This window comes from Ranitomeya imitator, chromosome 3, assembly GCF_032444005.1.
Source record: "Ranitomeya imitator isolate aRanImi1 chromosome 3, aRanImi1.pri, whole genome shotgun sequence".
NCBI lineage: Eukaryota > Metazoa > Chordata > Amphibia > Anura > Dendrobatidae > Ranitomeya > Ranitomeya imitator.
In genome coordinates, this window is record NC_091284.1 from 335,849,642 (window position 1) to 335,875,183 (window position 25,542).

The 25,542-nt window shown below is 45.7% G+C and overlaps 1 protein-coding gene across 1 annotated transcript; it reads left to right on the top strand.

Annotated features, from left to right (window-relative positions):
- The first annotated feature begins 2,019 nt into the window (after positions 1-2,019).
- On the top strand, positions 2,020-23,951 carry TENT5B (terminal nucleotidyltransferase 5B). Its single transcript, XM_069756737.1, has 2 exons — positions 2,020-2,366; positions 21,942-23,951. The coding sequence occupies exons 1-2, from the start codon at positions 2,094-2,096 to the stop codon at positions 22,965-22,967; spliced, it is 1,299 nt and encodes a 432-aa protein (XP_069612838.1). The 5' UTR covers positions 2,020-2,093; the 3' UTR covers positions 22,968-23,951.
- Positions 23,952-25,542: the final 1,591 nt, after the last annotated feature.

Below are 25,542 nucleotides of genomic sequence, written 5' to 3' on the forward strand. Positions count from 1 at the left end.
GATTAGGGATTGCGGTCAGCAGAGCTCCCACATCCCAGAGCTTGTCCGGTGTGAGTTTTAACTATCAGGTCATTCCGGGTGCTCCTAACCACCAGGTCATAACAGCCGACGCTGCCTTGAGTCCCAGGTTGCCATGGCAGCGAATGTGTCACTTCCGGTCCGCTTCTCTGTCACTTCCGGTCCAGCGGATATTTATATCTCCGGTTTTGTATATTTTGCCATGTCCCTTGACGAAGGACATCCGAAACGTGCATCGGGGTGACGCGTCAGCCCTGCATGCCTTGTTGTGTTACTCACTTGAGGTAAATATGGATATTATGGCACTCATTGCTTGGTATGCATAATACGGCAGGTTTTCTGCTCTAACCCCACACCAATGATTTTCTCAGAATCTGTTTAATGCAATGCTGTACGTGTATTGTAACATATGCTCTGGTGTAATATGATAGATATACAATATGGGGTGGATGATTTTAATGAACTATAGTTATGCCCGATAGTATTACTCTGTTATCTGCCTGCTTGCCTCTTGGGCTGAGGCATCCATTTCAGCAGCTACAGGTGTTCTAATGGCTGCATTTTATGCTCTTTGTCCCTGTCATGTACCTGTGGATTATTTGTAATTGTAATAAAGTACTATTTTTTACTACGGACATATTGGATCGCATTTTTTGTGTGTGGCTTCCACATTCCCTCCTTGATAAAGGAGACTATGTAAGACAGCTGTCTTTAATGCAGGTAACAAGTTAGTTAGGAGCGTCTAACTGGTCTTTAGGAGCCCAAACTCTTAATGGTTGGTAGGTGATCAAATTCTTCTTTCTCACTGCAAAATGCAAATAAATTGATAGAATTTATACAATGTGATTTTCTGGATTTTATTTTTGATATTCTATCTCTCAATGTTAAAATTAACTTACCCCTAAAATTATAGACTGTTCATATCTTTGTCAGTGGACAAACTTACAATATCAGCAAGGGGTCAAATACTTATTTTCCCCACTGTATATATTTTTCAAGTTTTATTCCATAAAAAAAATGTAGTTTTTTAATTAAAATATTAATACTTTATATTTTCTCAATTGTTGAATTTTTTTTAATAATCTTACACACACTTTTGATGCATTCTTGTGTCGGAGGCGGATTCTCCATATATGGGCTAAGCGTCGGAGTGTATTACTCCCTCTCCTCCCTATGGTTTCGCAAACATATTTCTACACAGTACATTATTCGTTATTTTACCAAGGACATTCCCTGCTACAATCTGCAATAACAGCTAAAATGAAGAATAGTGAATAACGGGTTTATCTGACCTTTAATAACACACAAAATGGAGGCCAGCAGGATAAAATGGATCCTTCTAGAACACTTATAACGTCCTAACAAAAAATATGCTTCTATAGTTGTGCTGCTGGTCAGGAGACATGTGGGAGATTTTACTTAACTATTTCATGTGACCAAACTGCCTGGTTTAAGGACATAAAAATTAAGTTTGGTCACTAATGGGTTAAATGAGATGATGAACATTTAAATATATATTTTCGTTAATTCAAACAGGCTCTGTCGTTAGCGGGTCGCAGCGGCACGCCGTGGGCTTCCACACACAGCTCCTATTCCGCAGCGCACCACGCCCCGCGCCCGGCGCTGCCGAGGATCAGCGCTGGCTGGGACGGACTGTCGCACTCGCCATTTACGGCACTCGCTCATCACACGCCGGATGAACTGTCAAACGATTGTCCCTTTAAAAGAGCATGCATTGTTTTCCAACCAATCAAAACTGGGATTTCTTCCTAATTGGTGGACGCTTAAACGTCAGCCAATAGGAACAAACTGTGTCTGGCAGCTGCCCAATTATAGTGAGTGTCAGCTTTTGGGTGGGCGGGGCAGGCACGTCGCTAAGCTATTCCTCCCTTCCAATCGTAAACTCCCGTGAGCGGGAAGGCAGATGACAGACGTGCTTTTCGTCCAATCAGCGTGAAGTTACACTGCGTATATAAGAGACCGCGGACGGGGAATTTCTCTGTGGGTTTCCTGGCTGTCAGTGTCACCGGTTCTGCGCCCTGTGACCCGCCCCGCACACTGGCAACCTCGTTTTAATGTTCTGTCACGGCTTAGAGACTATTTTTTTAACGGAGAGACTCCCGCTTTCACACACCTCCTCCGCTAGGACCTGTTGCCGTCAGTGTGCGACCCCCGGAGAGCAGCAAGCAGCGGCCATGACCTCTCACACAGCGGCGGACTCCAAGCGGTTCAGCGTCCTCTCGTGGCAGCAGGTGCGCCGCCTGGACGCCATCCTGAGGGAGAGTGTGCCCATCCACGGGCGCGGCAACTTCCCGACCCTGTCCTGCCAGCCCCGGCACCTGGTGCAGGTAAGCCGCTGAGTCAGTGCTTGAGTGCTGGAGGCCGGCTTCCTGGCACACACGTGGTGCGGAGGGCGCCCCCCAGTGGCGGGATGCGTGCTCTGTCCTGCTGAATGCTGGCTATTGTCACCCAGAGCGGGGGCTGCTGTACGAGCGCTGCTGATGGATCTTTCCAGAACGCTGGGCGATGCTGTGGCTTCCCTTATGGCTGCCTGTGTCCGGCATCAGGGCACGGTTACCCCTTCTGTTAGTAATTATTCTCATGTGGCCCATAGGGTCCCTTCCCCTGCATAACTATCCTGCCAGTGTCAGGCCTCTTCCCTGGAGCTGTGGCTACAGGAGCCTCCCCTGGCTGCTGTGCTGTCAATGTCACCCTGTGGCCACATGGCTAGGGCACTGCCAGGGGATTGTGCTGATCAGCTGCATGGCTGCCTGCCAGTGTCATGTGGTGAGCTGGATTCCTAGTATTGGTCTTGCCCCAAGCCAGCAGCTCCCCTGGGGCAAGAAGCTCCTCTTCCCCACATAGCTGCACCTGTAGGAAGATGGCAGCAGCACTGGAATTCTGTAACCCTGCAGACTAACCCTATATCTGCAGCTTAGGCTACTTTCACACTAGCGTCGGTACAGGCCTGTCGCAGTGCGTCGGGCCGACGCATGCTGTGAAGTAAAATCACAACGGGGGCAGCAGATGCAGTTTTACAACGCATCTGCTGCCCCATTGTAAGGTCCAGGGAGGAGGGGGCGGAGTTCCGGACGCGCATGCGCGGTCGGAAAAAGTGGACCAGACAGACTTCAAAAACATGTCGCATCTGTTGCACGACAGATGCAGCATGTGGCAATCCGTCGCTAATGAAAGTCTATATAGAAAAACGCATCCTGCGGGCAACTTTGCAGGATGCGTTTTTTTTCTTCCAAAACGACGCATTGTGATGTGCGTCGAACGACGCTAGTGTGAAAGTAGCCTTAGTTGTTGGCCTCCAGTGTGCTGGGAACATGATCCCAGTAGTCGGTGACTGGTGCACCCAGGGCTGTATAGGGCACTGCCTGCAGGAGGGACTAGTAATCCCCCATGGTGTACAGCCGTGTGCTCATTATATACAGGTAAGGCTACGTTCACATTAGCGTTTTGCGTGTTTGCGTCGGGCGACGCATGCGTCATGCGCCCCTATATTTAACATGGGGGACGCATGGACATGCGTTGTGCGACGCATGCGTTTTTTTTTTGCCGCAAGCGTCGGGCGCAGAAAACGCAACAATTAGCAAGTTGCATTTTTCTTGCGTCCAAATTTCAGCAAAAAAGGATGCATGCGTCGCAAAACGCAGCGTTTTTGCGTGAGTTTTTATGTGCGTTGCGTCGCCGGCGCACAACGCAAATGTGAACGTAGCCTAAACTCTACCTGTGTAGCTTGTCAATATTGTTTACACATGCTCTAATCCAGCAGGCTTCTGTACTCTTTTTTTTTTTTTTTTTTTTTTTTTTTTTTTTTTTTTCTTTCTTTTGTCCATCCCTCCCTCCACCTTGGCAGCATTCAACAAAGAAAACTACTAAGGGATGGATCTGGAGATCTACCTCCAAGATGCGCAGACACCTTTTGAGCCTTTCTATTGACCTGTATTTTAAAGTATAGTGCAGACCTGGGCGAAGTGCGGCCCACATCCGGCCCATGGACAGACAGCAGTGGGGCTGGGAACTAGATGTCCATGGGCTGCACCATGCCTGCCTGCTTGCTGTCTCCATTGGTGGAGGAGGGGCCTCCGGCTTCTTCCTTGACCAATCAGTGTGTGAAACAGTTGACGTGATGTCATTTCATCAGGTCAGCTGTGCTGCGGAGAGTCAGCGCATCGGAGGCAGAAACAAGGGCACTAACTAACAGGACTGAGGTATGTGGTGCCTTCCCAACCCCCCCCCCTATTTCTTGTGTATGGGATGTTCAGGTTAGGCTACTTTCACACTAGCGTCGGAATCTGCCCGTCGCAATGGGTCGGGCTGAGATTACGACGCTAGCGTTTGCTGTGCCGCCCAATGGGTGCAGCGGATGCATTTCTCCGGCGTGTCCGCTGCCCCATTGGGAGGTGGGGGCGGAATTCCGGCTGCGCATGCGCGAACGGAAAAAGCGGTCCGTCGGCAGCAAAAAACGTTACATTTAACGTTTTTTGCTCCCAGCGGTCCGCCACAACACGGCACAACCGTCACACGACGGTTGCTACATGTGGCAATGCGTCGCTAATGTTAATCTATTGGGCAAAAACGCATCCTGCAAACAACTTTGCAGGATGCGTTTTTTGCCATAAACGACGCATTGCGACGTATTGCAAAAAAACGCCAGTGTGAAAGTAGCCTTATGGTGCTGCGTATGGGGGCATCATGCTACACATGGTGGGGCTCATTCCGTGTATAAAGGGGAGGGTGTGTGGGGCTCATGCCGCATATATAGGGGAGTTGTAAAAAAAACACCGCACTCAGGGTTTAGAATTTCAAATGCAAAATTGAGTGACAATTTATTGTATTCACCACAGTAGCATAAAGATGTTGAGGTAATGTTTCGGCCCCGTAGTGGGCCTTTGTCAAACCTCACTGGAAGAGACAATGAAGATACAATATATTAGATGTTATGGAAATAAAATAAGTGCTGTACAGAAACTATATACAAATGTCAGTGCCGAACGGATGGAGTAAGATCCGATATCAATGTGTAAAACTATAGTGACATACACACAATATGCATATAGTACATACAATATATGTACACAATGCCCATAACAGTAGATGTAAGGTGCAGACATAGGTATGGCAGAGGGCAGGCACCGCAAGTAGTCTAAGGTATGTAACAAAAAGCAATTTGACATACTGTATATACTCTGGTATAAGCAGACCCCTCCCCCCCCCCCCTCCCTAATTTTGCCACAAAAAACTGGGAAAACTTAATGACTCGAGTATAAGCCTAGGGTGGAAAATGCAGCAGCTACTGGTAAATTTCAAAAGTAAAAATAGATACCAATAAAAGTAAAATTGAGACATCAGTGTTTTTGAATATCCATATTGAATCAGGAGCCCCATATAATGCTCCATGCAGTTCATGATGGGCTCCATAAGATGCTCCATATTAAAATATGCCCCATATAATGCTGCACAAATGTTGATTATGGTCCCATAAGATGCTCCATACAGATATTTGCCCCCTATGCTGTTGCTGCGATAAAAAAAATAAAAAATCACATACTTGACTCTTGTCACTTGCTATATTCCTCTGTTCCACTGCTGACCGCCGCTGTCTTCCCCGTCCTCTGCACTGACTGTTCAGGCAGAGGGTGGTGCGCACTAATCGCACCCTCTGACCTGAGCATCACTGCAGAGGACGGGGAAGATGCGGTGGAGCAGACTAATATCGTGCACTGCATTATACTTGCCTGCTCCTGGCGAGGTCCCTGCATGTCTGTGCGCTGGCAGCTTCTTCCTGTAGAGAGCGGTCACATGGTACCACTCATTAAAGTAATGAATATGCAGCTCCACCCCTATGGGAGTCCATATTCATTACTGTAATGAGCGGTACCATGTGACCGCTCACTACAGGAAGAAGCTTGCAGGGACCGTGCCGGGAGCAGGTGAGTATTACACAGCTGCTGCTCGCACTCCCCTGCCGACCCCTGGGTATGAATAGAGTATAGGCAGAGAGGGGCAATTTCAGCCTAAAAATGGGCTGAAATTCTCGGCTTATACTTGAGTATATACAGTAATATACAGGGGGAGTGCAAACAGTTAAACTGATCTTGTAGAAATAAGGAGATACTGCAGTAAAGAAACAAGGGAACACCACAGTAGAGAAACAAACAATTGTTTTGAGCAGGCTCCTAGGTAGAGCTGTGGAAGAAAAAATATTCTAAGTGAGGGAGAGGAGAAGGAAATGAAAATGGAGGACATACCTACTGGCGCTATATGGAGGAGTAAGGCAAGATATGAGAGGGATGCGATCCCAGTCAGGGCTAGAGGAATATCTATCTATCGCGGGTCCCTGTGGTGATGTGTGCAGGAATAGGTGATCGGCGGGGAGTTATAATGCCGAGGCAGGAAGTGCTGGGGATCACGCAGGAATGGCGCATGTGCAGTAGGAGGCCTGGGAGAGAGGGTTGAAACGCAGAGCCAAGATCTTTTACACAACTTCATTCATATCTTCTCTCTGCTCTTCCGGCACTTCTCCTAGGGCTTCCCACTTATATTGGACACACCAACGTGGACATTATACCTTGCTACAAGCATTTACTGCTATTGTGCCGCTGATACTAAATTACATTCATGAAAACGGTCCTTTGTCCCTGAAGTTGTTACTGAAGGCCGTGTATTTGGGCCGAAACGTTTGACTACAATAAATTGCAAAAACTACATATAAGTTGAGTGCCTTAGTTTATCCCTCGCCCCCCCAGCACCGAGACCCGCAGAGAGCATCGCTGCCACAATGAGGTAATAGGGGGATACTCCACTTAGGCTACGTTCACACTAGCGTTATGCTAGTTTGCGTCGGGCGACGCATGCGTCATGCGCCCCTATATTTAACATGGGGGACGCATGCGTTTTTGTTTGTTGCGTTGTGCGATGCATGCGTCTTTTTTGCCGCAAGCGTCGGACCAAGAAAACGCAACAAGTTGCATTTTTCTTGCGTCCAAATTTCGGCAAAAAACGACGCATGCGTCGCAAAACGCAGCGTTTTTGCGTGTTGCGTCGCCGGCGCACAACGCAAATGTGAACGTAGCCTTACACCTTCCCTCTGAGACGTCCCCTCCCTTCGTCATTGGGACCGCTCCCACCACCACCATATGCAGATTGGTCTGCACCGACCCTGTAAGATGACACACACGGTTTAAGAAGACCCCCCCCGACTTTTAAGAAGACTTTATATTTTGACTGGAAAAGTTTGGGGGTCGTCTTCTACTCCCAGTTGTCTTGTACTCCGGAAAATATGGTAATGCATATGGATGTGACTCCATTCCCATAGGTGGGAGCGCATATTCATTATAATGAGCAGTACCATGTGACCGCACAGGAACAAGCTGCCGGAGACCATCGGAGAAGCAGGGATGTGCAGACTGCCAGGAGGGGTGAGTATCATGAGGGAGGTGAGCCATGCGATATTCACCTGTTCCACCACCGGGCTGTGTCTTCTGCGTCCTCTGGCTGTGACGTTCAGGTTAGAGGGTGCGATGACGTGATTAGTGCATGCACTCTGCCTGAACATTCGCTGTAGAGACACAGCGGCGGTGGAATGGGGATAGGTTAATATCGCAAGTGCTGGTGTCCTGAGCCAGCGGTGACTCTGTCACCTGGCCCCCCATAGCGCGCTGATGTTCCCACCTGCTCAGGACCCTGGCACTTCTTCCCCAACAAGAGGTGTCCTTATTTTTATTTATTTTTATTTTTGTTTGGCAAAATTGGGTGTCTTGGCTTATACTAGAGTATATACTGCAATTTCAGTCTATTGGTTTGGCTCTTCAGTCATGGCCTCTCGTGTGGCCCCTTGGCTAAATTAATTGCCCACCCGTGGTAGTGTTTGGTCAGACTACTACTTTTGACCACTTTGCGTCTTTGGAAACCTAAAGTGATTTAAAAGGTGCTGAGAAGACTGAATATATGAACAGCTGCTTATTTTTTAGGTTGAAATAAATGTTCATTCTTTTGAGCATTTGGTTAGCACTCTTTTGGACTTGCTCCAAATCCTGCCTGGGTAAAAAAAAATTGTGGACATGCCCTAATTTTTTTTTTTCTAGCCCTGCTGCATTTTTGCCAAAAATACAGCATTTCAATGGCTGCAGCACTTTTTTTTTTTTTTTTTCTTTTCCTCACAGGAGTGCCTAATATGGCATGTCATGTACAGTTTGTTTCAGGAGAGATGAAGAAATCCAGTGTAAATGTTCTTAACAGCTTGGTAGACTGCATCTCTTCTGGGTGTGAAACAAATTGCATTTACTAGGAAGATGTGAACTCTAGCTGGTTACTCACCGCTTCATATTGTAGTGTTTTCTTCCACACCCTGTGAGCTGCCTGCAGATGAGAAGAACCTGTCTTCTGGCACTCCAAGGATGTTATGACTGTCCTCCTCCTATTCATCTGGGGCTATGAACTGTGTAGATGAGCTCAAGACTTTGTTAGGCTATGTGCACACGTAGAATGGTCCACTGCGGATTTTTCCCCAGCAGATTTGATAAATTTGCAGAGCAAAACCGCTGTGGTTTTTCCTGTAGATTTATCGCATTTTCTATTGCGGATTCCGCTGCGGATTTACATCTGCAGTCTTTTATTGGAGCAGATGTAAAAACGCTGCGGATTCCGCACAAAGAATTGACATGCTGCAGAATGTAAACCGCTGCATTTCCGTGCGTTTTTTTTATGCAGCATGGGCACAGCGTTTTGTTTTCCATAGGTTTACACTGTACTGTAAACTCATGGGAAAATGCTGCGGATGCGCAGCAAAGTCCGCAACGTGTTCACATACCCTAAGGCTTCTTTCACACTTCTGTATTTTCTCTAGTAGCCTTCCACGACAGCCATCAGGAGGTTGTCTCCATTCCCTAATGGGGGACAGGAAGCACAAGAGGTTAAAAACCCCTCCCACCTCCCATTAACCAGTGTCTTTCCTGTCCCCCATGGGGCATGGAGAGGTTCCTGGTGCGCTGCTGCGGCGGCTCTAAGCAGAGTACCTGTGTTAAATTTCTTGCCGGGCACTTAAGGTCGGGCCCCCCGCGGCTTCCTCCTGCGCTGTGCCTCCCGTCTCCTCGGGATTCTGGGACCGCATTCCCCCGGCCTCCTGCGTCCTCTTGCGGGGATAAAGCTGGTCGGGGTGCCCGCCTGAGGCCTCTCTGAGCTCTCCGGCGTTTCCCCCTCCTAGCGCACGCTGTTCGGCGACCTGGAAGTCAGGTGACGCTCCACTTCCGGGTCGGCGCTCCTGTGCAGGAGCGATACAGGCCAGAGAAATGGATTACCGAACGGCGTGCGAGGCACGCTGCATCCTCGCACGCCTGCCTGGGACTCCGGAGGGGGAGGGGCGGCTAATTGCCACGCGCTGGTGCAGGCTTATTTTACATAAGCTGCGAAGACGTCTCAGGTAAGCTGCTGTAAGCATGGATGCGTCTTGCCCTGCAGCTGCAGAGCCCAGCGCTCCCCAAGCCCTAGTAAGTACGGCAGAGGGGGTCCCATTTAAAGGCACATTTTTCAATATACCTTTTCTTACACGGCTTCCTCTCTCATTGCAGGGAGTCAAGCCTGGCCCTAAAAACATTACCAAGCGCAAATGTGCCACCTGTAATGTAAAAATGCCACCAGATTGGGAGAAAAAGTTATGCCAACCTTGCACGGATAAAATCGTCAGAGCGGAACACCCTTCTTTGATTGATGAAATTCGCTCCTTGGTTAGGCAGGAGGTTCAAACCTCTTTGGCCACACTCGCCCCACCTCCACCGCCACCACCATCCTCACCTGGTCCATCACTCCCTAAAAAGAGGAAAATCCAGGAGTACTCTAAGTCAGTCTGAGGGGTCTTATACGTCCTCCTCTGTCAAATGGGAAGATGCGTTGCCCCGTAAATCTGCGGAAATTAGGAAATACCTTTTTTCCTCTGAATATATTGAGGAATTGGTATCTGCAGTGAGGAACACTATGGGGCTAAAAGAGGAATCAGTTCCTCAGTCTATACAAGACGAACTGTTTGGCATACATACTGAAAAACAACCCGGGTTCCCCGTCCATAAAAGCATAATTGATATGATTAATAATGAATGGGAATTGCCTGAGAAACGGCTAACAACGCCTCCAGACTTTAAGCATCGGTTCCCTCTTGAGGAGGACCTAATAAAATGGGACATTCCAAAAATTGATGTCCAGGTGGCTAGAGTGGCTAAAAAGACGGCTCTGCCGTTCGAGGATTCCTCCCAATTAAAAGACCCCTTGGATAGGAAGATTGAGAGCCTTCTCAAAAAATCCTGGGAAACGTCTACCTCAGCCCTCAGATACAATATAGCATCCACCTGCGTGGCCCGCTCTCTTTCGTTGGATACAAGAGTTAGAAAGCCACATCTCTCAGGGTACCCCAAGAGAGAAGGTACTGGACTCTTTGCCTATCTTACACAGGGCAACAGGTTTCCTTGCAGATGCCTCACTGGAATCTATCCGGGTGGCCGCCAGATCCTTGGTCCAGACAAATTCAGCCAGAAGAGCTCTCTGGTTAAAGATGTGGAGCGGAGACGTTACGTCAAAAATAAAACTGTGTTCTATTCCCTTTAAGGGTGACTACGTGTTTGGGCCCTCCTTAGATGACATCTTAGAGAAAGCCACAGACGGAAAGAAAACCCTTCCTGAACAGAGACCTCCCAGGAAGCGTTTTTTTCGACCCTCCCAGCCCCAGCCCTCCCAGGGTAAAGGGAAAGGAAAAACCGGGAGGTGGAGTTATGCTAAGGGGAAGCCTAAAAACATCCTTATTCCCCAACAAACACAACAAGAAAAGCAATGACTCCGATCCGGTGGGGGGGAGGCTTTCGAACTTCGTTCAGTTGGCAGAATATCTCCAACAGCCCCTGGGTGGTGAGTGTAATCCAACAGGGTCTACTGAGAGTTCGATGCGCCTCCTCCCAGGATCTTAAGAGTCATCTCGGGAGACTCAAAAGTTGATGATGGCTGGAATACAGGACTTGCTAGACTCAAGAGCTATATCCATAGTCCCGGTGAACGAGCAAGGGGAAGGACACTATTCCCGTATCTTCATGATAAAAAAGCCTTCCGGGCAATCTCGTATTATAATAAATATGAAAGCTCTCAACAAATACATAACCCACCGCAAGTTCAAGATGGAATCAGTAAAAACAGCCATCCCTCTAATAGCTCCTCATTCATATATGGCAACAATAGACCTCAAGGATGCCTATTTCCATATTCCAATACATCCTCGGCACAGGAAATACCTGAGATTTGCGGTCCAATTCAACCAAAAAATCTTACATTTCCAGTACAATGTTCTCCCCTTCGGGATCTCCTCAGCCCCAAGGGTGTTTTCCAGAGTCATGGCGGAAGCAGTTGCCCATATCAGGAGCCAAGACATCGCTATAGTACCATACTTGGACGACCTGTTAATAATTGGTCCTTCCGCCGAAGTTCTCAATCAGAGAATTTCCAAAACTCTGAACATCTTACAGCTTTTGGGTTGGATTCCAAATCTAAAAAAGTCTCAGCTATCACCATCAAAGGTGAGGAAATTCCTCGGAGTCCTCTTGGATTCAGAAGGTCAAAAATCCTTCCTACCAGAGGAACATCGGATGAATCTAATTTCCAAGGTCTCACACTTCAGGAAACAACGGTCTCCGACCTTACGGGTTGCGATGTCTCTTCTGGGTTCGATGACGGCCTGTATACAATCAGTCCAGTGGGCTCAGAGCCACTCCAGAGTTTTGCAGGCGCACATGTTAGGGAACTGGAACGGGAATCCAAATTCCCTAAACAGAAGAGTTTACACTCCAGGGAAGGTAAAAGCCTCGTTAACCTGGTGGACGATCCAATCAAACCTACTGAAGGGGGTTGACTGGGTGCAAGATCCGCTAATTACAGTAACAACGGACGCCAGTCAAAAAGGTTGGGGAGCAGTGGTCTCGCAAATTCCATTCCAGGGTCTCTGGAATCAGAAGGAAAGCTCCGGTTCCTCCAACTCCAGAGAACTGTTGGCAGTGGAGAGGGCCCTTCTGGCAGCCAGCAGTCTCGTTATAGGTCAACATGTCAGAGTGTACTCGGACAATATGACGACTGTTGCGCATCTAAAACACCAGGGGAGTCCAAAGTTCAACCAACTAAAAGCAATTTCAAACAGAATATTTTGCTGGGCAGAGAAACATCTCCTCACTTTCAGCGATACACCTCAAGGGGTCGGTGAACGTTCAGGCAGATCGCCTAAGTCGTCACGTCTTACATCCAGGAGAGTGGAGCCTGAAGGCAGACGTTTTCAAAATGTTGACAGACAGGTGGGGTCTTCCCGATTATAGACCTTCTAGCGTCCAGCCAGAATGCACAAGTCAAGAACTACTTCTCCCTAAACCCCAAGGACAGGTCTCAAGGAGTAGACGCCTTTGCTCATACTTGGAGGTTCCATCTAGCATACGGGTTCCCTCCAATACCGTTACTTGCGAAGACCCTCCGGAAGATTTGGGACGATCAGGTCCAGACTATCTTAGTAGCTCCAGCATGGCCGAAGAGGAGCTGGTACCACCTCATCGAAGAACTGAAGGTGGACGGTCCAGTCTTTCTTCAAGTATCAGAAGATCTCCTCTGCCAGGGCCCCTTTTATCATCCAGAACCACAGAAGTTCAAACTGGCAGCCTGGCTATTGAAGCCCAGGTACTAAGAGCTAGGGGCCTTTCAGAGTCGGTAATATCTACTCTACAGAAATCTAGAAAACCTATTACCAATGCCATATATGGCAAAATCTGGAATAGATTCTCCTTGTGGTGTCATCCTCATAAACCTGACCCTTTTCATCCTAATATTTCACAAATATTAGATTTTTTACAAAAAGGATTAGAGTTGGGGCTGAAGCCAAGTACCTTGAAAGTTCAAGTGTCAGCCTTAAGTTCCGTATTTGATCGGGACCTTGCGGGTCATCGTTGGATAAAGAGATTTATGGTCGCAGCATGAAGACCTTGTCCAAGAAGACAAATTTTCGTGCCATCGTGGGACTTAAACATAGTCCTAAAAGGTCTTACGGCTCCTCCATTTGAGCCATTATCATCTTGTTCCTCGCAACTTCTGTCCTACAAGACGGCCTTCTTGGTTGCAATTTCTACCGCAAGAAGAGTAGGGGAAATACAAGCCCTTTCAATAAGAGAACCTTATCTTACCATAAGAGATGATTCCATTGTGTTCCGTCCAGATCCTTGTTTCCTACCGAAAGTAGTGTCAGAATTTCATCGATCACAGGATATAGTCCTCCCATCGTTCTGTCACAATCCTTCAAATCCGGAAGAACACAGATTCCATACTTTGGATGTACGACGTATAGTGTTATATTACTTAGAACATACTAAATCATTTAGAATTGACAAAAATCTCTTCGTTCATCTTTCTGGCAGAAACAAAGGCAAGAAGGTAGCGAAGAGTACCATTGCCAACTGGATAAAAAAGGCCATTTCTGAAGCATACTCAACTCAGAATATTGCTGTTCCTGCGGGCCTAAAAGCCCATTCCACCAGATCTACTTCTGTCTCTTGGGCTGAAAGGGCTGGCGCTTCATCGGAGCAGATTTGCAGGGCAGCAACATGGTCTTCCCTACACACTTTTACTAAGCATTATAGATTGGACTTCTGGTCCAATCGGGATCTTGCTTTTGGCCGAAAGGTTCTTCAAGCTGTGGTCCCTCCCTAAATACAGAATTGGTTGGCATTCCTCCTGATGGCTGTCGTGGAAGGCTACTAGAGAAAATAGAATTATTCTTACCGTTAATTCGGTTTCTAGGAGCCTTCCACGACAGCATTAATTCCCTCCCGATGTTCTTGGATATTTTTCTGAGAACCTAAAGGTAACCGGTGCTATGGGTTCTGTTGTAAGTCACTGGTTAATGGGAGGTGGGAGGGGTTTTTAACCTCTTGTGCTTCCTGTCCCCCATTAGGGAATGGAGACAACCTCCTGATGGCTGTCGTGGAAGGCTCCTAGAAACCGAATTAACGGTAAGAATAATTCTATTTTACAATCAGTCATACGTCAAAATGTTAGACGGATCCTGTGCAAATTGTTAAAAAAAAAAAAAAGCTGCTCTGGGTCTTTTTTTTTTTTTTTTTTTTTTTTGATGGATTCGTCGAGGCTATGTGCACAGTTGTATGCGTCTTCACTGCTTTTTTCCGCTGCGGAAACGCATGCACAACCCAGGTTTTTTTTTTTTTTTTTCATGAAACGAGACCGTTATATCATCACAGGTTATTGTCTCGCAAGGCATTACTGGGAATGGGAGCTGCCAGCAGCATCGCGAAGGCTACGGGGGACGCCGGAAGGTAAGAATATCTCTTTTTTTTTTTTTTTTTTTTTTAATCTAATATATAAAGCCACAACATTTTGCAGTCACATGTCTGGACCCCGAGAGCATCATGGGCTATGTTGTGAGGCAAAATTTTAACCCCGCGCATTCCAATTCACCAAACAATTGTGCGCCATCTACATAATGAAGGGGGGGGAGTGAAAGGAAAAGTGTTGGAGGCAAATTGACAGCTGCCAGATGTGAACAAGGGGGGGGACTTAAAGAGTGAGAGCGATGGCGCCAAAGAGTATATACCGTACAGTTCCTAAGGTGGGGCCCCGACATGGGATACTCACCACACGGGGATATGAACACACAAAATGCGCCACACACTACCACGTGCTTGAACACCTATACCACCCTCAGCACACATTCCACCACACATACACCAACCTCACCACATAAGTCGAAACACAAGTCACCGCTCAACTTGCACACGCGGAAAAATTGCCACATGCACAAAAGTTGCAACACATGCAAAAGTTGCCTCACGCAAAACATGCACATACTCAAAACACACCACACATAAAACTCGCCATGCGCAAAACTTGCTGCACACAACTTGCTACACTAACCTGTCACATGCAACTTGACACACAAAGTTGCTACACGTATGTCACCACATGCAACTCAACACACAACTTGACACATGAAACCTGCCCTAAAACACACACAAGTCTGGTATTATTCTTCAAAAATAAAAATCTGATTAATAAGCAGACAAACTACAAGAGCAACAAATGTACCATATAGGAAATACGGCAGCTGTCAGTCACATGACCTGTCTATTATGTGTATGTGTGAGCTAATATATACTGCCAGGGGGAGGGCTTCCTGTTGGCTGGGGATTTATCAGGCTGCCAATTTAGCTTACAAATACTGAGGTAAAAATGCTGACCAAATAACGTGTGAATGCAGTCTAATACAGGAGGAGATGACACACAGATATATACAGGGGAGATGACACAGGTATATACTATATACAGGAGAGATGACACACAGGTATATACTATATAGAGGAGGAGATGACACAGGTATATACTATATACAGGAGCAGATGACACATAGGTATATAGAGGAGATGACATACAGCAGGTATATACTATATACAGGGGAGATGACAAACATGTATATACTGAGTGCAAAATGAGGAGTGAGGGGGGGAAAATAGTGGAGTGACTGGAAAATGACAGATGTGAGGTCAAAATGACAAGTGTGAGGGGGGGAAATTAAGAGGAGTGATGGGGAAAATAAGAGAAGTGAGGTGCTATAACTAACCACAGATATTTACTATGCCCAGGCAACGCCGGGCTCTTCAGCTAGTATTATATATTACTTTTGATGCTGCATAGGCAGCATCAATAGTAAAAAGAGCACTTCCCTGATGGGGAAATTCTTCCGCGCATGCTCAATTTCAAAAGACAGCAACCGTCGCTGGATTCCTGCTACAGTCAGCAATGGATCCTGCGTCCATAGGCTTCCATTATAGCCAGCGACGCGCAGCGTAGGATCAATCGCTGAGCAATTTTCCGACATACAGAAAAAACGATCATCTGTGCATTGTTTTCGCCTGACAGACAGCATTTTTACGATGGATCCAGTGCACGATGGATGAAACAGGCCATTCGTCGCTAATACAAGTCAGAGGAAAAAAACGGACCAGCAGAAATATTTGCTGGATCCGTGTTTTTTTTTTTTTTTTTAACAAAACGAAGCATTGTGACGGAAAGACGTAAGTGTGAAAGCAGCCTTAAACTGCAGCTAGATGCCATTTGTCATGTGAAGTATATTTGGTGTACATGCAAATCATAAAGGCTGAATCTCTGCAGATCAGGATTTATAAGGTCACAAGAATTCCTCTTTTTGCACTGGATTGAAGGGCACTGTCTTGTCAGTTTTGGGGCATTTGGTTGCTTACTATGTCTTGTAGCGAACGCACTTGAGAAGGCTAGGGCTACATGCCAACCTAATCTGAGGTGGTTTGACTTTTTTTTTTTTTTTTTGCAATTTGGTTGTTGCAGTACCCTCAGGGTCACAATGCAACCTCTTCATTTGTATTGGACTATGGTATAGTGGTGACATGGTGAACTGACAACATGAAAGGTGTCATAGCCAAAGATGCTATTTAGGCCTAGGCTTAATGTGCATTTTATACTTTACACAATGCACCTGCCTCTATAGACCAGACTGAAGATGAATGTCTACTGCTTCAGTGGATCTGAGACCTCTATGGCTGGTGTACACTATCTGAAAGTGTCAGCGCTTTGGACAGAGAACATGTCCAAAGCGCTGCCATCTGTTGAATGTAGGTGAATCCGCATGTGTTCACTGAACTGCAGATTCACCACATTCAATACTTTCTATCTGTGAAACATCACATGCGGCGACTAGCATCTCCACAAGAGAAATTGATATGCTGCTGTCTGGAAAGACTCACCGCAGGTCCATCTCTGCAGGTGAGCCGCAGGCACGCATAGTGGGCATGGGATTTCTTGAAATCCCTATGTTGTAACATCTGGCTGCTGTGGGTTTGATGCAGCATCCAACCAGCAGCGATGACTGATTGTGAGCACATACCATAAGTGTTATGTGGCCTTTGACAGCATAAAATCCTATTAATGTTCATGTTTGCAAATGTAGCTAAAAATAATCAGCACCAGAATTTTTTGCTTTCTGCCTTCCTTTCTTGGGGTGTGGGGATTCCCTTTTTCTTTGAGTGTAGGCAATGGGATGTGCATTTGGATATTAAACCTATAATGCACATTAATTGCAATTTCTGACCAGCCATTTGAACGATACCGGCAGACCCATCAAGGGTGTCATTTAGCCACCCCATGTCCACCTCATATTAAGTCTGTAGGAAACATTCTTAACCCCTTCTACCTCCTCCACCAGTGATGGTTCTCACTCCTCTTATGGTAACATTGGGGCTGAATGCTTTATGTAACAACTACATAAAATGTCTGCATATTAAAACTGTAGACTGCAATAAGATGTTTTACTTGTGGCTCGCTAATAAAGGCATAAATGTGCCATCCTGTCCCTGAAGCTCTTGAGCAGCTAGAATTGCAGCATGTTGTGTTGATGGCTACTGAGCGTAGGGTGTGGTATGAATTTCCATCCTAGCTGGCGTTTTGCTGGTTCAGCTGTTAGTCTAGATGAGGGTAGGTACATCTCCAGTCTTGTATGAATTGATGATGGGTGGATGTGTAAACTGATATTAAATTTAGTTCATATTCTTTAAAAAAAAAAAAAAAAAATTGAGCCAATACCAGTTCATTCCAAGGATGGTAGGACTTGGGTGTTTACTGCTGGTTACTGTAACTAATAAACACTCCTGATAGAAACCGGTCTCTCAGGTAAATGTATGACTTGATACAAATGTACTCATTTAGTGAACATGCTTTTTAGCCTAGATGGAATTTGTAATCTTCATCCATGTAAGTGATTTGTCTTGAGCCTGCATGATCTCTCCATAGTAACCAGCACCTCCTGGTTGAGCTGTCTTTAGGATAATGGGTGTAAGTACTTGGCATGCACTGCCATTAAAGGGAACCTGTCACCCCCAAAATCGAAAGTGAGCTAAGCCCATCGGCATCAGGGGCTTATCTACAGCATTCTGTAATGTATTCTGTAATGCTGTAGATAAGCCCCCGATGTATCCTAAAAGATGAGAAAGAGGTTAGATTATACTCACCCAGGGGTGGTCCCCTCTGCAGTCCGGTCCGATGGGTGTCACGGTCCGGGGCCTCCTATCTTCTTACGATGACGTCTTCTTGTCTTCACGCTGCGGCTCCGGCGTACTTTGCCTGCCCTGTTGAGGGCAGAGCAAAATACTGCAGTTTGCTGGGGCTCTTTGACCTTTCCCGGCGCCTGCGCACTACAGTACTTTGCTTTGCCCTCAACAGGGCAGGCAAAGTACGCCGGAGCTGCAGCGTGAAGACAAGACGTCATCCTATGAAGATAGGAGGCCCCGAACCGCAGCGGGACCACCCCTGGGTGAGTATAATCTAGCCTCTTTCTCATCTTTCAGGATACATCGGGGGCTTATCTACAGCATTACAGAATGCTGTAGATAAGCCCCTGATGCCAGTGGGCTTAGCTCATCTTCGATTTTTGGGGTGACAGGTTTCCTTTAATTTATTTTGGTAGAACTTGTCCTAGATAGCTTGTTTTTTTTTTTTTTTTGTTTGTTTTTTTCTATTGGTATTAATTGGCTACCAAGTCAGACCGGCCCTGGTTATATGCAAAGTGTCCAGTAGTTACAATCGGTGATTTCCTAATTGTTGATCTATAACACTTCCCTTTAGTGTGGGGGTGAGGAATCTTTTCATTAGGCTGTTTGGATAGTTCTACCATCCTTCTGGGGCCGTACAAATTGTGCACTAAGGCTAGTTTCACACTAGCGTCGGATTCGGCCCGTCGGGCCGAGATTCTGACGCTAGCGTTTGATGCGCCGCACAATGGGTGCAGCGGATGCATTTCTCCGGCACATCCGCTGCCCCATTGTGAGGTGGGGGTGTAGTTCCAGCCGCGCATGTGCAGTCGGAAAAAGCGGTCCGTCGGCAGCAAGAAATGTTACATTCAACGTTTTTTGCTCCCTGCGGTCCGCCATAACACGGCGCAACCGTTACACGACGGTTGCGACGTCGCAATGCGTCGGTAATGTTACTCTATGGGGCAAAAAAACGCATCCTGCAAACAACTTTGCATGATGCGTTTTTCCCCTAAACGAGGCATTGCGACATATTTAAAAAAAAAAAAACGCTAGTGTGAAAGTAGCCTAACTCTACCCACAAAGTACATCCTAACTCTGGCACTGGTGTCAGGATGTAATCTTTCATTGCATGCGCCTCAGTGTTCAGTAGTGAACGCTTGTGCTCACAGAGCAAGAGGACATTAATGGGCCAGCGGCCATCAAAATACAGATTGCAGACCCAGGGTCTGCCTGGCAGCAGAATTAAAATCATTGGCTGTAAATGGCCCAGGGGCCATTTTTCTTCTGTATGGGGTTATGAACTTGAAGGTAATTGCTAACTATCTGCCAAGGGATGGATCTGTTGGCTCAGGTGGTGACTCTTCTGCTTCAGTTCACCTCACGTCAACAGAGTAGTGCTATTGCTTCCTGTCTACTGTTGACAGGGTGCTACAACTGATGTCATGCTGAGTGATGGCTGGCTCCTTGCAGTTTGACAGCGAATTCCCTATCAACATAGTGGAAGAGAAGCTATTGGTCGACATGACGTCGGCAGGAATGGTCAGTGACTGCCCTGAGCTAGCAAAGATTGTAACCAGCTAGAACAGGCAGGTAGTTGGCAACTAACATTAGTTCTTGGCAATCAGAGCCTCTTGATTAACCAAATGACATAGAGGCACTGCATGTAATCTGTCTATAGCTAGTTCTCAATTTCATTTTGGGTATAGGACCACCGAGATTAAATTTGGAATAAGGGTTAATCTGGGACATAGATGAATAGTTCTCATTGAGCTGGGGGCCAGCCTCTGCAGCAAGGCAGGGCTTTACTCAGGGATACAAAGTGCATCTGCTCGTCCCTAGGTATGTTAAACATTGACTATAAAACGTGTGTTCTATATGATGAAATACATTTTGAAGTGGTTTTTTTTTTTTTTTTTTTAAACTATTTTGATCATCCCTTATCTTGATGATATAACTGACATTAAAGAGGTATTCCTATCTCAAAGATCCTATCCCAATATGTAGTAGGTATGATATACCCCAACTAGAAATGTAGTATAGTTTTTCTGATTCACTGTCTTTCCTCGTGCAGGCATTGCAGAACCTTGGATATCCATGGTTACAACTGCATATCTAGCTAGTTGCGAATGGTCATAACCGTGGATATCTAAGGTCCTGCAATACCTGTGCATGAGGGAAGGGACATGGCGAATCAGAAAAACACTACTAAATTTCTAATTGCAGGTATTTGCTAATATTACACCTACTACATATTGGGATAGGATCTTGGGGATGGGCATACCCCTTTAAATTCTTGGCACCATAGCAAAAAATAAGTCCAGGATAACCCCATAAGTGGTTATGCCACAAATGCCAAACTATAAACTTGATGTGTAAAATATTGATCCTTTAAATATAGCTGACTCTGTTTCTATACCAAGGCTGCTTTTCAGTAAGATGACAGATGTAAACCTGCTTGGCTATGGAGTTGTTCACCAGCTCTCAATCTCCAAACCTCCAGTGACTAGTTATCATCACCAGACAGCTTTTTGTGCGTCCACATTGTAAATGAGTAGTGGACAAAACTAAAAGGTTTTATAGCTATTAATCATATAGACCTTAATATTGAAAGGGAACCTGTTATGTAACTTTAATATTGAAACTAGCGGTGAGGCTATATAGGTCTAAGGGTATGTTTCCACGTGCAGTAAACTCTGCGTGTTTGACGCTGCATAGGGACGCAGCGTCCAGATGTTACAGCATAGTGGAGGGGATTCAATGAACTCCTGTCTCCACTATGCGTGGTAACACGCACGCGGCGGCCCTGCGAGTCCGGATATGCTGCGTCTTTTAAGAACTAACTATGAACACATCTGGCATCATCTCGTCCCAGAAAGGGGGCGGAGCTTGGCAGAGCAGGTTTGCAGCTCCGACGAAACCGCCGGCCATCCTGATCGTGGACACATACCCTTAGTATCGCAATAGACTGCAAGGGGTTAAGTTTGGGAGGAAAACTATAGCAGGAAGGGGCCTGGGATGGGGGAAAATGTTATAGCATGGAGGGGATTATTGCAACCAGGAGCCAAGACTAAGGATATAATCGCAGCAGGGGTGGGGGGACTAACGCATGTCTCTATTAAATCAAGAATGCACCAAGGGCCACCATGCAGGGGGGGGGGGGGGATCCAGGTCCAAACCTTGCATTGGGGCCCATCATATTCTAGTTATGCCACTGATAACCATTTATTAGTAATCAATGTTACCCCCTGTGCCAGCACTGGAATCAAACTCTTGAAGCCACAAGCAATTTGCTTTTGACTTTCTTTAGGGGTCTGTCAGTATATACTTGCGCAAACATGCCCTCAATGCGCTTCAAAGTGAATTTGTATGTGGTTCTAAAAAACTGGGTTTATTTCAGTAGTGGCACATGTGCACAACTACAAATCCAGTATCCCTTTTATTATTGTACTAGGATTTGTATAGCAATACCACTTTTTGCCAGTAGTAAAGGGACTTGAACTGTTCATAAGTAGAACTTCCTGAGGTTGAGCATCGCTCATTTCCCAGTTATTGTGTATGGCTAAAGTAGGGGAGAGTTGCATAACTTAAAATATGGGAGTGTATCACAGATGATGGATTACTGGAGAAACACCTGCTGGATCAAAGCTTGGAAGCCTGACAGACACAAACAGGAGAGTGCAGTCCCTAAAACATGCCACAGCATGGAGATCTGCTGAGCATGCAGATCGTGAGACATGTTTAGTCTGGAATAATTTTACAGTCTTAGTATACATGTTAAACCTAGATTTTTGGATTATAATATTTTAGAGATGATAAACTATTGTGTATCTCTTGCAGGTGGTCAGAAATCGTCTAGAGCAGACTGGTATCCTGGTTCACAAGGTGAAACTGAATGGCTCTGCTGCAAGTCATGTGCTGCATGAAGATAGTGGCTTGGGTTACAAAGACTTGGACCTCATATTTCTGGTGGATTTGAAAGGTCCTGATGCGTTTCAGGTGGTAAAGAATGCTGTATTGGATTGTCTCTTGGACTTTTTGCCTGCAGGGGTCAATAAAGAGAAGATTACACAAATGACCCTGAGAGAAGCCTATGTTCAAAAACTGGTTAAGGTTTGTACTGAAAGTGACAGGTGGAGTCTAATATCCCTATTAAACAATAATGGAAAGAACATAGAGCTGAAATTTGTTGACACTCTAAGACGACAGTTTGAGTTCAGTGTCGATTCCTTCCAAATCCTGTTGGATTCAATACTTGTCCGCAATCAGAGTTTAGAGACTCCAATGTGTCAAAGCTTTCTTCCAGCTGTGACTGGAGAGAGCATGTTTGGGGACTTTGATGAAGCACTAGACCACTTGCGTAATCGGGTAATTGCCACTCGAAGCCCAGAAGAAATCCGAGGTGGTGGTCTTCTCAAATACTGCAACCTGCTTGTGCGTGGCTTTAGACCAAAGTCAGAAGTTGATATGAAAACTATGCAGCGGTACATGTGTTCACGTTATTTCATAGACTTTCCAGATATTCGTGAGCAATTGAGGAAACTTAAATGCTATCTGCAGGACCACTTTGTTGGAATGGAGGATAAACGTTATGAATACCTAATGACCCTTCACAATGTAGTAAATGAAAGCACTGTGTGCTTAATGGGACATGAACGTCGGCAGACTCTCACACTCATTGCTTCTTTGGCTATTCAGGTTTTATCTGAACAGAATCTGGTTCCTGCCATGCCAAACTTTACTTGCTATTACCAGCCAGCCGCCTTCATGAGTGATGGAAATTACAATAGTTACTACCTTACTCCAGTCCAGCCCATGGTGTCTTGCAGCCATTCCTATCAGACTTGGCTTCCCTGCTGCAACTGACTTTTGCCTAGGTCACTGGCCAATTTCTGACCTCAGTCTTCTAAACTGAGCAAGAAGTTACTGGCTCTTTGACCTTCCCTTGTGATATTGAAAGGGTTAGCAATGTGAGCCATTCTACATCCTTTCACCCAATTTTATTTTTTCTTTTAATAGAGTACCATTACTATTGAAGGTTTGACCACTTTCCTCCCAACTTCACACTGATGCAAGCTTTGGAGCCTGTGAATACTGGGTACTTGGACCAAAGTGAGAGTTTAACTCTTAAGTGCCTGTGAAACTTAATTGGTTCCACTCCTAGATTATAGAAACCATTTCTTATTCTTGCTATCTGTATTACATAACCATTTTTCTGTAGATCACTCAGCACACCTTTATCTTCCTTTATGATATTGTGCCTTTTGTATCTGCTTTTGCAAAAAATATCATTGATTTGATTTCTACACCCATATCAGACTTACTAGAGTTGCATAGTTCGGTGCTATTAAATATGCCTCCAAGGTAATTGACTTCTTTACACTGCCATTGTTGTGGTCTGCCCCCAGATCCCTCCCCCACCCCAAAAAAATAAAAACCTGCCCGAAGGCATTGTCACTTTGCCGATGCCTAATCTTGGTTTTGGCAGATAAAATGATTGCATACACATAAGGCTGTGTAAAGAAGATTTTACAATAACTTTTTTGCATTTGTATATAAAGTCAACATAGTTAAACGGAGTTTTAAAATATTGCACAACATTTTGCTGAAGGCTTAATACCTGCATTTGTCAATGTTGGTAAATGGTAAGAAATTCCCTAATAGTTAATGTGAGTCAGGGTGTTGGATTTTAAACAGGTACCAGCATGTGTGAGCGCAAGTCCTTAGGTCCTGGAAGATAAGTTCAATTTGATAAGCAAATATACATTAAAATCACAGTGGGTGGGAGGGGGGAACAAACTACCATAGAAATTCCATGCATCTTACTATTAAAGACATTTTATCTGGCCAGTCCCTATCCTCTGCAAGTGGTTTTAGCTGTTTTGTGACCTTTATTTTTAAATACAGAATAATGATTATCGGGGCACAGAATTGTGCTGCCTCCTTGTGAAGGTGACCAGTGTCGATGTTATGATTCCCACACCCTTGCCGAGATGTGGGCCATGTCATCAGCTTATCTTCTAAAAGGAGTTGTCTGGGACCAGTCACTTCATGTAAATGGACAACCACAAAAAAAATGCTTACTTGGGTTTTCTTGTTCTGTGGAACTTGCCATTGTTGTGGGAATATTAAGTGTAGGTACCTAAAGAACAAATGTCCTCTTTACCAGACAAAATGTGCTGCACTGTTTAGTTTTGTATAGCATCGCTCCAGTTCAAATCGGGATGACCACAAGACTGTCAGAATATATTACTAATCGCTGTAAAAGATCACTACATGGGAAGCCGTATCTAATTACTGTTGTGAAGCTTCCTGTAGCAGGAGATGGTCACACTGATGATTACCCAGATCATGCCCATGTGCCCATTAAATTGTGTAATACAGCAGTAGATCCATGTGCTAAACCTGTAACAAATCTTAAGACCTGATTTGACCTTAATTTAAAGGAAATTACATAAGTTTTAAAGTGTGATGTAATGCTATCTATTTTTACTATAATAATGGCCAATTGGCACCGCTGAGCTCACAACATTCTCCTTAAAGGGAGTCTGTCAGTATGATTTCATACCCCACACTATTCATTTATGCATCAAACGCCTTGAAAGACAAGTCCAGTTCTGCCACTACCTGGAAGTCTGTTCCACCATTACAGAAATATGCAGATAGATCTGAAGTATGTCACTCCAACTCTATTCTCCCTAGCACCACTGCCTCCTGTTTGGCTCCTTTGCCTGAAGTCGCACAGCATAGAGGTTGTGTCTTAAGTAGGTGGAGCTGGGGTGGTGGAGGCTTCAGATCTGCAACTCAATTTGCATATTGATTAATTCTCTGGATTCTCAGAAATAAAGGAAAGGACTGGCTATGTAAATGTATTGCTGTACTAAACTGAAAAAGCTACCTGGTGATATAAATCACTTGGGGTGTAACATCCTGCTGACTGACTCTTCTCTTTTTTTTTTTTTTTTTTTTTTTAAAGGGGTGTATTCATGGCTGGTGTACAGCGGTTCTCTAAGCCTTAAGGTACCGTCACACGTAACGATATCGTTGCTTTTTTTTAACGTAGCAACGATATCGTTAAGGAAATCGTTGTGTGACAGCGACCAACGATCAGGCCCCTGCTGGGAGATCATTGGTCGCTGAGGAAACTCCAGAACTTTATTTCGTCGCTGGACTCCCTGCTGACATCGCTGAATCGGCGTGTGTGACGCCGATTCAGCGATGTCTTCACTGGTAACCAGGGTAAACATCGGGTTACTAAGCGCAGGGCCGCGCTTAGTAACCCGATGTTTACCCTGGTTACCAGTGTAAACGTTAAAAAAACAAACACTACATACTTACCTTCAGCTGTCTGTCCCCGGCGCTCTGCTTCTCTGCACTGGCTGTGAGCGCCGGCCAGCCGCAAAGCACAGCGGTGACGTCACCGCTCTGCTTTCTGGCCGCT

Coding starts and splice junctions, on each gene's coding strand:
- TENT5B (XM_069756737.1), top strand. CDS start 2,094: ATGTTCTGTCACGGCTTAGAGACTATTTTTTTAACGGAGAGACTCCCG. Junction 2,367..21,941: donor AGCCCCGGCACCTGGTGCAG/GTAAGCCGCTGA, acceptor TATCTCTTGCAG/GTGGTCAGAAATCGTCTAGA.